Source organism: Coregonus clupeaformis, chromosome 18 (assembly GCF_020615455.1).
Source record: "Coregonus clupeaformis isolate EN_2021a chromosome 18, ASM2061545v1, whole genome shotgun sequence".
Lineage (NCBI taxonomy): Eukaryota > Metazoa > Chordata > Actinopteri > Salmoniformes > Salmonidae > Coregonus > Coregonus clupeaformis.
Window position 1 is genome coordinate 26,203,835 of NC_059209.1, and position 12,869 is coordinate 26,216,703.

The window sequence follows — 12,869 nt, forward strand, 5'->3', positions numbered from 1 at the left end:
GCGCAGATATTACGATACGCGAAGGCGCTGGACAAAACGAACAATGATTCACCATTAGAGGGCGCGCAAAGCCCATGAAACAGATGCCAAAGACTTGAAAATTCAGCAGGGGAGCAGAGAGATCGTGGAGGTCCTTTTATAATACATAATGTGTATCTCTAGGATTTTCACTCTCTACCTTCACAGTGGGGCCAAAGTAAAAATGAATGTATATATAACAGAAGTTGCATAAAACGATAGTGGTAAGTGACTGGTTTAGATGTGCAACATTTATTTGTATTTTTATGAAATATATAAAATCCGATTTGAGGGTGAATAAAACTTGTGGCCCCTGGCTGTAACCTAAGCATCCCATCACAGTCCTCTTCGTTTTGCATAGAAGTAGGTCTAAAATATATTATATTGTTATCGTCAACCTAGGCATAGAGGCTCCACCTTTCAAGCGGTTCTGTGACCTCACTCGTGGGCTGGATTGCTAGAGTAGGATTTCTAGTATTTCGGAGCACAGTATTTTTTGCTTGTCTGTCTTTGGATCTGTGTGCGTTTAACGGTAATAAAGACAGATAGGCTGAATCGTTAAATGTAGATATTGCAGACTGGATCTTTACATCTGTATACCGTCTCCAATTGGAATAAATAATTGAGGAATGTGGAAATTACAGAATGCCCAACAGCGTTGGAAAGAGATTTAAACCCACCAAATACATCCCGGTATCTACTGCAGCCACTTTTCTTGTGGGATCCACCACCTTATTCTTCGTTTTTACGTAAGTTTTATTGTTGTTTAAATGCTTCTGTTAATAGTCTACACATAGTAAAGCGTCCTCATTAGTATCAGTCCTAGCCTAGGTCCGATGATCTGGTGGTAACCAATGGCTATTACTGATATAAGTTTTTGTTGGAGAGGTTCAGACTGCTTTTTCGGGTCGGACCTTTATGCTGTTATGAATGGTTTTATAAAATGTTTTGACTGCACCACACAGGCTACCGGCTATTATTGTCTTGTACTCGTTTTGGTAACAATGTTTAGGTGTGTCGAGGCATTATAGTAGAAACTCCTTTATTACATGTAGGCCCACTTTAGGCTATATTTGTTTTCCAAATGCATTTCTTTCTAGAATAAACGTCATTGGACACATAGCGGGTATAGGTTGCTATGAAGCCGTAGTCCGCCATACTTGCCAGCTAATTGCTCCTTCTTTAGTTCTACGGGCACAGCAAGCAAGCAACACAGCTGCGAATTGTTATATTGTTGCAACTGGTAACTTGGATTATGGATGAGTTCAATATTGAATAGGAATACTGCCTTGCCTTCTAAATCTACATCGAAGTGTTTAACGGGACATTTACTGCTGTCACTCAAGTGCATGTGCATGCGCTCTGAAGGTTGTAGTGTTTCAAGCCGTACCACTGCACCTTCATTATGGAAATGTGTGTGGTTTACAATGAGAGACGTTTTTCTGAAGGTTATTTTCTCCACCCAGATTCGTTTTGTTCTATTTGTTTTGTTCTAGTCACACACACAAACACACACACACAAACGCACATATGGTCCCACATCATGGATTGCATTCCTGATTGACCCTGTGATCTACTTCAAGTGTATAGTTTATTGACAGGCTAATAATCTGATTGTAACCGTTGAAGTACAGCCCAGGCCTGCTGTAAATTTGAATCTGCACATAGATTTACAGCTGAGTCTATTTGCTTATGTAGACTGGTGGTTTGACTGAACTGGTGTGATATATTGTCTTATGTGGTCAAATAGGTGGCACTTTCTACTCTGGCTGGTTTAGAGAGACTGTAAAGTGATGCTTTGCCACACCACATGACATGTTATTTGTCCTGCAGCGGTTGTGTGACTCATATGTTTTGCTAAACGGAACATCAGATGTTCTCATGCAGTCATGATGTGATAAATAAATCATAAGATGCAACATTATCTCATGTGATGATTATGATATCAGCCTTTTTTCCATGACACCATTCTCCTTCATGCTGTTAAAAGCAGCTGTTTAAAAGTAAAACTGGTGCATGTAATTATTAGCAGACAACAAATAGAAAATCATCAAAAAACAACAACAGCAGCAACCTGAACAGCAACGTAAAGCAAATAGTTTCAAATGTTGCCCCGACTAAACTATTCAGGATATATCATTTACATTTACATTTTAGTCATTTAGCAGACGCTCTTATCCAGAGCGACTTACAGGAGCAATTAGGGTTAAGTGCCTTGCTCAAGGGCACATTTACGTCATTTAGCAGACGCTCTTATCCAGAGCGACTTACAAATTGGTGCATTCACCCTATAGCCAGTGGGATAACCACTTTACAATTTTTTATTTTTTATTTTTTTTATTTGTATTTTATTTTTTTTATTTTTTTTGGTGGGGGGGGGGGGGTAGAAGGATTACTTTATCCTATCCCAGGTATTCCTTAAAGAGGTGGGGTTTCAAATGTCTCCGGAAGGTGGTGAGTGACTCCGCTGTCCTGGCGTCGTGAGGGAGCTTGTTCCACCATTGGGGTGCCAGAGCAGCGAACAGTTTTGACTGGGCTGAGCGGGAACTATGCTTCCGCAGAGGAAGGGGAGCCAGCAGGCCAGAGGTGGATGAACGCAGGCCCTCGTTTGGGTGTAGGGACTGATCAGAGCCTGAAGGTACGGAGGTGCCGTTCCCCTCACTGCTCCATAGGCAAGCACCATGGTCTTGTAACGGATGCGAGCTTCAACTGGAAGCCAGTGGAGTGTGCGGAGGAGGGGGTGACGTGAGAGAACTTGGGAAGGTTGAACACCAGACGGGCTGCGGCATTCTGGATGAGTTGTAGGGGTTTAATGGCACAGGCAGGGAGCCCAGCCAACAGCGAGTTGCAGTAATCCAGACGGGAGATGACAAGTGCCTGGATTAGGACCTGTGCCGCTTCCTGTGTAAGGCAGGGTCGTACTCTCCGAATGTTGTAGAGCATGAACCTGCAGGATCGGGTCACCGCCTTGATGTTAGCGGAGAACGACAGGGTGTTGTCCAGGGTCACGCCAAGGCTCTTCGCACTCTGGGAGGAGGACACAACGGAGTTGTCAACCGTGATGGCGAGATCATGGAACGGGCAGTCCTTCCCCGGGAGGAAGAGCAGCTCCGTCTTGCCAGGGTTCAGCTTGAGGTGGTGATCCGTCATCCATACTGATATGTCTGCCAGACATGCAGAGATGCGATTCGCCACCTGGTTATCAGAAGGGGGAAAGGAGAAGATTAGTTGTGTATCGTCAGCGTAGCAATGATAGGAGAGGCCATGTGAGGATATGACAGAGCCAAGTGACTTGGTGTATAGGGAGAAAAGGAGAGGGCCTAGAACTGAGCCCTGGGGGACACCAGTGGTGAGAGCACGTGGTGCGGAGACAGCTTCTCGCCACGCCACTTGGTAGGAGCGACCGGTCAGGTAGGACGCAATCCAGGAGTGAGCCGCGCCGGAGATGCCCAGCTCGGAGAGGGTGGAGAGGAGGATCTGATGGTTCACAGTATCAAAGGCAGCAGACAGGTCTAGAAGGACAAGAGCAGAGGAGAGAGAGTTAGCTTTAGCAGTGCGGAGAGCCTCCGTGACACAGAGAAGAGCAGTCTCAGTTGAATGACCATTCCTGAAACCTGACTGGTTTGGATCAAGAAGGTCATTCTGAGAGAGATAGCAAGAGAGTTGGCTAAAGACGGCACGCTCAATAGTTTTGGAAAGAAAATAAAGAAGGGATACTGGTCTGTAGTTGTTGACATCAGTGGGATCGAGTGTTGGTTTTTTGAGAAGGGGTGCAACTCTCGCTCTCTTGAAGACGGAAGGGACATAGCCAGCGGTCAAGGATGAGTTGATCAGCGAGGTGAGGTAGGGGAGAAGGTCACCGGAGATGGTCTGGAGAAGAGAGGATTGGGTCATGTGTATATATATATATATATATATATATAAATTAGAGGGAGGCTGAGAGTGTAGCATGGCTTTTGTACTGTGGGTTAATGGTTTAGATTAAAGGAAACCTATGGACTTGGCTTGCCCTGTTGCCCAGCTATCTAGGTTGTAGCGTCAAAATCAACTCCCTGGTTCCTCCCTGGCTGTAAGAGGCTTTGCATAGACAAATGATCAGATGAAGAAGTAGGCTAATGCTGTAGCCCTGATGTGTTTGTTGTTTGCAGTGGCACCACAGTAGTTGTTACAGTGCAGTGGAAAACTTGTCTCAGGTCCCTCTCCAATCTTCCAGACCTCTGTTGGTTTTGCTGACCAGCTTCTCTATTGCAGCAGGGGTTCCAGTCAAGCTGTGTTCAGGGCTAGATAGATGGGCCTATCATTGACCCCCAACAGATGGGTATGGAGGGTAAGGATTAGGATTTTACTCTGGCGTTGCTTTGCTTTCTGATTCCTCGTGCAGCTAAATGTTCAGAGGATTGGGTCATGTATAATGGAACCCCTGGGGTGGAAAAACTGTACAAGTCCACTCTAACATTTGTAGGGCACACATATGATATACACAATACACCACAATGCTCCTCAATACACCACAATGCTCCTCAATACACCACAATGCTCCTCAATACACCACAATGCAAAACAACATTCCACAGTGCACCACAACATTCCACAATGCACCTCAATGCTCCACAACACAACACACAGCAGTAGACCCCATAGATGAAGCCACACATGTACTATGTTTAAAGAGCTGTGAGCCAGCTACTTCCTCCAAGCCATAGAGTAAGTCATTATGGGCCATGTGATTGCCAGCTCTTCACACAAGTGTCATATCAGGCATGAAGGAAGAGACACTGTGTGAATAGTATGAGTGCCAGCTGAGCTCTGGCCCAGTGTTAGTTACTGCTGTGCCTGGATTCTCTGTCAGTGGCTTTACAGTATGTCTGTCCTCCACGACCACAATATGATTCACTCATTCACATAAGGCTCATAATGCCATGTGACAAGGTTCCCTGATTCCTCCACATAGGTCCAGCTTCTGGTGTTTCTCCAGAAACAAGAGGTGGTATAACATTGGACTGGGTGCTGACACAAACACTTTGTATAAAGTCTTTCCCCATGCCCTTGACCATATGCCCATTGTCCAATACATTTTATACCTGCCATGGATAAAAATGCAGAAGCTAACTGTTATCATTTGCTGTCGAAGACCAATATCCCCTTTTAAGAGGGGGGTGAGATGGATTTCTGGACACTATCAATTGATCATGCGGATGGGAACTGCTTTCAGCTGTTTTTATGGCAATAAGTTATAGAAGAGGTTGCTGGTTGTGTTTAGAGGCAAAATATATCCCAGGGAGTCATGTAAGTACACATTGGCATGGGAGCCAGAGCAACGTGGACAGACAGAGAAATCTAATCTTTGACTTCCACATCTGTTTCCTCCTTTACAATATAGATTCATTTAAATGGGACGATACTCAAGTTACGTCCTGTAGACTCCATTGTTTCCTGATTAATTACTCTGTTCAGTCATTGCAAGTAGGCTTTTCCTCCATGACCGCTATTACTCTGCTGGTATGTGCAGTGTTCGTTCAAATGTCCATACTAGAATACCACTTAGAATGCCCAATACATTGCTTCATTCTAACTATATAGTATGCTAGTGCGGACAATGCAACAAAAATCGGTCATTGTGACAGTTCTGTTCATGTGTATGACGATGCATTAGGACGTCATAGAGCGAACCAGGGGTATCTTTAATCTTATACTTACTCACCCCAACATGAGGCCAACATCCAGGGCTAAGTGCTTGATGTTCCCTGGTGTCTGTAGTGTTTTAAAACATTGTGGTAATCTCTTCTCTACCACATTAATTGAACTTTTAGGAGAGTAATTAAATATACATCCCCCCAATGATCTTAATCCAAATGGCACTGATTCCCTAAATAGTTGGGTCTGGTCAACAGTAGTGCACTTTATAGGGAATAGGGTGCCATTTGGGACACAGACTGTGTGTGATTATGCAGCACTGCTGCTGTCCTCTCTCTTTATTGGGAGGTTCAGTAAGCGCTGCTGCTGTCCTCTCTCTTTATTGGGAGGTTCAGTAAGCGCTGCTGCTGTCCTCTCTCTTTATTGGGAGGTTCAGTAAGCGCTGCTGCTGTCCTCTCTCTTTATTGGGAGGTTCAGTAAGCGCTGCTGCTGTCCTCTCTCTTTATTGGGAGGTTCAGTAAGCGCTGCTGCTGTCCTCTCTCTTTATTGGGAGGTTCAGTAAGCACTAATGCTGTTCTATTCATTAGTGTCTCTAAGTACTGTGTATTAGCGACCATTAGAGCCCAGCCCAGATCTCCACTCTCCTATAGTATATTAATGTGTTTGATTGTGGTGCTCCCTGTGGATTTGATGTTAGTTTAGTCATTTCATCTGCATTGTTTGTTTTGATATGGGCAAAGTGATATCAGCACAGTTTGTTTGATATGATTTTAAAGGATATAAGCCTGCTGTATTATAATAGCATGATGACATTTAGGCTGTCTGTCTGGTTTGCTAAATCACCCATCCTGTTCTTTGTGTCGTTTAGATTTTGAATATCTCATCCTCTCTTTTAGATTATCACTAGAGTTCAGATTTTGCTCTCGTTCTCTTTCGTTTTCGCTCTCTCTCTCTCTCCATCTCCATCCATACAGCCTTTCAATCCTGTCACCACCCAGGAAAGAGCAGAGCTCTCCTTCCTCATGCAGTGTCACAGTGAGTTAACATCAGAGATGAGGTTAACAGGATTGGTATACTGCCGATAACATGAGAGAGATAGGATAGGGGACACTTCAGTCTTGTGTGTCATATAGATGCTGATAATCTCACTGAGAACCGCAATGCCAAAATAGGCATTCACAGCCTAAAGGGATTCATACAATCGCTGCACAACTGTCTGTCCTCAGGTTTGGGGAGATACATGCATCTTTAGGTTTCACCATGGCTGGTTGGGTCTAGTGATGGGGTATGAAGAAGTGGCTGGTCTAAGACATTTATCTGTGGGGAAGCAAAAGCTGGACATGCCATGGTTATGGAGGAGAGGGATCTGATTTATGGTAGTACCCTGAACGGCTTTTTAGCATGACTGGGTCTGTATGTATGCTGTGGCTAGCCGTGTCAGATTAAATAGCAATACAATTTCATCCATATTTCCTCTTTTATGAGCAGCACCTCGGGCTATGGAGGGGTCTGGTAGATTAATTTGGTGCTGGGTTGTGGCTCAGTTGGTAGAGCATGGCGCTTGCAACGCCAGGGTTGTGGGTTCGTTTCCCACGGGGGGGCAGTATGAAAATGTATGCACTCACTTAACTGTAAGTTGCTCTGGATAAGAGCGTCTGCTAAATGACTAAAATGTAAATGTAAATGTTGTGCTGTTCTCGCTCTCAAAGGGCTCCTTACAGTCATGTACTATATTACAGCAAGAACATGGGAGGAATGAGGATCACTCACAGGTCGATATATAAAAGGAATGTTGATTTTATTGTGCATGTATTTCTACTACCCTTCAATAAAATGGAAAATAATTGTTTTAATTGTATGTACTGTATTAGTTCATATTAATGTTGGCTCCCTCGTGGAGCTTACTAATGACTGCATGGTCATTGAGACTTGAACCCCACTCTTTTTCACTACACTATATTCTTTCTATCACAGTTTCTTTTTACCAGGAATGTGTCTTTATTTATTTGACCAGGGAAGTTGATGTCTGATCTACAGCATGTCTGTACAGTCTCTAGTTGCTTGATGGCTGATGGACAAATCAAAAATCTTGAAACGGACTATATATTTTTTAAATCAATCATGAAACGATAACTATATACTCTCTCTCATACAGTAAGATAGGATGAACTGTAATTCCTCATTATCAAATGTCTTGGGGCTGAATACACTCATCAGATTTGGCAGCATACACACAAACCATAGAGTTCAATTTTAAGGTAAAGGTTTACATAAACCCTATAACACTAACTGTTCCCCTCCCCAATTTATCTAGGTCACTTCTGTTTCCACTTTCTCATGCTTTAGATGGGTTGTGTATGGTCTCACGCTATAGATGGGTAGTGTATGGTCTCATGCTATAGATGGGTATGGTGTCCACTGACAACTCAACTGGAGCTCAGCTCATCCATACTTCTTTATAATTGAGGGATTCAATAGAAACTTAAGGATGATTATGGTAGCTTGAGTTTCCGATTTACACTACCGGTCAAAAGTTTTAGAACACCTACTCTTTCAAGGGCTTTTCTTTTATTTGTACTATTTTCTACATTGTAGAAAACTATGAAATAACACATATGGAATCATGTAGTAACCAAAAAAGTGTTTTATATTTGAGATTCTTCAAATAGCCACCCTTTGCCTTGATGACAGCTTTGCACACTCTTGGCATTCTCTCAACCAGCTTCACCTGGAATGCTTTTCCAGCAGTCTTGAAGGAGTTCCCATATATGCTGAGCACTTGTTGGCTGCTTTTCCTTCACTCTGCGCTCCAACTCATCCCAAACCATCTCAATATGGTTGAGGTCGGGGGATTGTGGAGGCCAGGTCATCTGATGCAGCACTTCATCACTCTCCTTCTTGGTCAAATAGCCCTTACACAGCCTGGAGGTGTGTTCTTTTTTTAAGAAGGCACACTTGTTAATTGAAATGAATTCCACGTGACTACCTCACAAAGCTGGTTGAGAGAATGTTTAACACTTTTTTGGTTACTACATGATTCCATAGGTGTTATTTCATGGTTTTGATGTCTTCAGTATTATTCTACAATGTAGAAAATAGTAAAAATTAAGAAAAACCCTTGAATGAGTAGGTGTTCTAAAACTTTTGACCGTGAGGTAGGCCTATAAATTCATTTCATTTATATTATATTTTATTTTATACTATCTAGGTTTCATGATTGCGTGTTGTTGTGTTTGTTTGGGTCTGTAGTGAAACTGACAAACAATTGAAGATACTTTTTTCCACTGAAGATGAAGGTAGAGAAATGGCATCAATGCAACAAAACACCAAAGACTTCTTTCAAACAATAGACAGTGTGACTCCCTCTCACTCTCTCTCCGATGGGGGTTTACACACTCCAAGATGGATACGTCTAAATCTGGCTTTCATTGCTCTTATAATTTTTGCTGCAGGCTACGTGACAGTAATTAGATCAAATGTATATTTCAGACCAGGAGTTTTGATATAATATAAAGGCAAGCTCCCAAATGACTCTGTTAACTACATATTATGGGTTGATATCCATGTTATCTACCTCAACCTCCCCCTACCCATCCTCCCAGCTTCCCCCTCTCTTCCACCCTCTCACAGGGAGGGCAATATCCCAGTCGTTATCTGCCATGGGCCATGGCAGGGTACTACCATAAATCAGATCCCTCTCCTCCATAACCATGGCATGTCCAGCTTTTGCTTCCCCACAGATAAATGTCTTAGACCAGCCACTTCTTCATACCCCATCACTAGACCCAACCAGCCACAGCCTGTCTGCAGTGGGTCAGAGAGGGTTGACATAAAAGACAGACAAGCATGCCTTACATCTTCACCCTACATTGGTATTGATGAGTGAATGAGGCCGGTGAATAAAAGGCTGGGTCATCTAATCTGATTCCATCCTAGCCTCCTGTCACTGCCTGACAACTAGGTTAAGATAATGCTGATGGATCAGCTTCCCTGGTCGTGTCTGGCATCCTGAACAGAGTAGGTTCCTTCTGCCTGGCAAACCACAGCCTCATGCCTGCCCTCCATTACATTAACCACGGCCGTGCACAGGTTGTTATTGAAATGAGTGCTATGTATAATTCTTATAAGCTGTGGCAGCTAGGCATTTGAAACGGACTGGGTGTGTGCATGGCTGTGTGTAAGTGGATGTAATGAGGACTTAAGTGGTGTATACGGTAATTCCATCTGCGCCTGACCAAGTGCTTTTAACAAGACTGGGATCGATGTTTCCTTGTTTTTGGCATTGATTTAAAAGCAGCGGAGGTTTAACCTGAATCATGTTTATATGTTTTGATCTGAGCCTTATTGGACTTTAAAATTATTTGATGGCTCAAACTGTTTTGCTGCTGTCCCGTTTCTCCCCAACTCAGAGAGAAGACGCAACCTTTTGTTGTGCTTGGGTTTTTGTGTGCCGTTTTGCATTCTGCCTTGAATGTGACAAACACAATGCCTCAAACAGTAGGGGGGAAATTCCTTTATTTTGTCGAAGCTAGGGAGAGAGCTTTTCTGCCTTCAAAATTTGAAACGCATTGCTACTTCAGAACTTTTTATGAGCTCAGTCAAAAATAACATGCCCTGTGATGCCATGGCTTGGCTAAATGAAGCCATCTGTATGTAGTCAGAGCAGCTCAAAGCTGCAGTGTGGCTGAAAAAGTGCGGGAAAGGGGAGTGAGGTGCTTGGGACTGGGAGTACAGGGTGTCTGCTCTCCACCTGGTGGTGGAAAATACTCTTCCTGAGAACATGTGGGATTGATTTAGACTTCCAACCGCTCCCTCCCTGGGTGTCTCCTCCCTGTTGCCCCCTCGTTGAAACAGAGCTCTGCCTCTGACACCTTGTGCTAGAGGAGCCATTTATACAGATAGAAAGAAGGCCTGGAGTGCAGCTGTGTCTGTCTCACTGTGTCTCACAGTTATAAAAGGAGACGTGTGTAGTTAGGAGTGTAGCCTACGTCTCGAGTACTCCAGAGAGCCATAGGAACAGACACGGGAGAAAGAGATGGATAAGCCGATCGAGTGTGGGGTTATGAGTGTGTTGCCTTTTCATATCTTTGGCCATTGTCATTGAAGTCCATCTTTAGAAGACCCTAGAGATGGGCACATCAGAAAGAGCTGTGGTGCTCAGTCATCTGTAACGAGCAGAGTGACATAAATGCGAGTGGTCATGAGGCTTTGAAGCCAGAAACCCAAGGACTAGCCTCGCCACTCTAGGATCTCTATTTGGCCTCGGCCTTTGTAGTAGTTCTGAGGAGCTCTTATAGCTACTGTCACATAGCTTACGATAGTTTACGAAAGGAAAGACAACAAATATGCGGTGTGAATTCTGTATTAAAATGCATGAGAAATGATCTGCCTAATGTTACCTACATTAGGCAGATGTTGTCTGTCCACTCCACACACGCTCACAGAATAAAGATAGTAATGCTGTTGATGATTGTTTTAAAGGACCTGTTATTATGTTGAGTGATTTCAAGCTTTTTCAAGCAGAGTAAAAGATGTCACTTTAAAGTCCTCCTGTGTAAGGAATGATTCTTGTCTCCTTCTCTCCTTCCTGTTCTGTCTCTGTACCAAGTGCCTGAACAGGGGTTGAACCTTATCATTACCATGGAGACTATGATGAACCTATAGGTCAGGCTAATGGGATAGAGAAATCATGTGATCAAATGTTTATGATGTTGGATCTTTTTTTATAGATTATTTAAAGACTTCTCATTGACACGCTGGTTCTCTGTGCCCTTGGAAGTGTTTTCTGTAGTCTCCTCCTGAGACTTGTATCTCTCAGTGTGACTCATCAGGCCCATAGGGCTTTGGTCAAAAGTAGTGCACTATATAGGGAATGGGATGTCATTTGGGACTCAGTCATAGTGTCATCTTTTACAGTGTCTTGTGCTGTCAGCTGGGAGTGCTTCAGTTATAAAGCCGGCCACAGAGAGGGATGAATACTGATGAGTCACACTGAGAGATACAAGTCTTACTTATCTCAGGAGGAGACTACAGAAAACACATCCAAGGGCACAGAGAACCAGCGTGTCAATGAGAAGTCTTTAAAGAATCTATAAAAAAAGATCCAACATCATAAACATTTGATCACATGATTTCTCTATCCCATTAGCTTGACCAATCGGTTCATCATAGTCTCCATGGTAATGATAAGGTAAACCTCCTGGGTATAGCATCCCTAACCTGGCTGCTATACTCTGCGGTGGGCGAGTGGTGAAACGGCACTCTGTATTTGTCTGTTTGTTTTCTACCTTACTTAGTTTGAATAGACTGAGTGCAATGAGATAGCCCCATGCACATGGAATGATTTGACTGTGGAGACCTGAGTTGAAGGAGCACTCATTAATCTTACCTGAAAATACCTTGTGGTTAAGAATTTTTGTTGAGTTGATTTATTATCTAGCCATATTATAACAGCCATATTTTTGTCAGTGAATTAATTCTGTAATGGTTTACTATCATCTGGATTTGCAGTAGTTGATTTTTATGCAGAATCTTTGGTGACCAGACAATGCCTACTATACTGCTGTACACTGTAATGTGTGACCAAATTGATTCTCCTCCGTTTAAGATGAAAACAGCTTGTGAGCTGCATGTTGAGTGGTACCGCCGCCCGCCAAGCAGAACTGTAATCTGTATCTCACTTGGCACCAGTTCTAATGGTTTTGAGAGCCTGCATGATACTAAATTATATTAGCCCCAATTAAATTATTTTTATTTAAACTCCAGTGTCAGTCATGATTTAATAGGAATACTAAAGTTGTGTTTTTTAATAGAGGAAGTTTTGTTAGCGGTTGTTGTTGGCCAGCCCATTTGACAGAAACATTAGTCTAAAACTTCTAGGGATTGAAATCCCCTCGCGGTAAAATGTCCAGACAATGCTTAGCAATGGATTTCCTCTGGGATAAATGTTTTCCTTGGCTGGGTGATTTTTGAAGCTGTGCAGAAGACTTTAGAATCTGAATAATTGTTATCCAAGCACAACCCGAGGCCGGGGAGTCATTGTCCTATAACTGTGACTCTTCTCAACAGCAGTATGAAATTATTGTTCATACTCCATCTCATCTACCAATATTGACTCACTGACAAAATGGCTACTTGGCTAGATACAATCCTGTCGATGTTACCAGCATGTTTACACCACTAACCAGGTTTCCATCCAACCTTTTTAATGCGAGTAA

The 12,869-nt window shown here is 43.1% G+C and overlaps 1 protein-coding gene across 1 annotated transcript in view; it reads left to right on the plus strand.

Moving 5' to 3' along the window:
* Positions 1-473: 473 nt before the first annotated feature.
* LOC121530637 (palmitoyltransferase ZDHHC8B) overlaps positions 474-12,869 on the plus strand; it is a 91,107-nt gene continuing 78,711 nt past the window's right edge. The window contains exon 1 of the mRNA XM_041835752.1: positions 474-767. Coding sequence (XP_041691686.1) covers positions 664-767 — 104 coding nt within the window. The 5' untranslated portion in view covers positions 474-663. The remainder of the gene's footprint in view (positions 768-12,869) is intronic.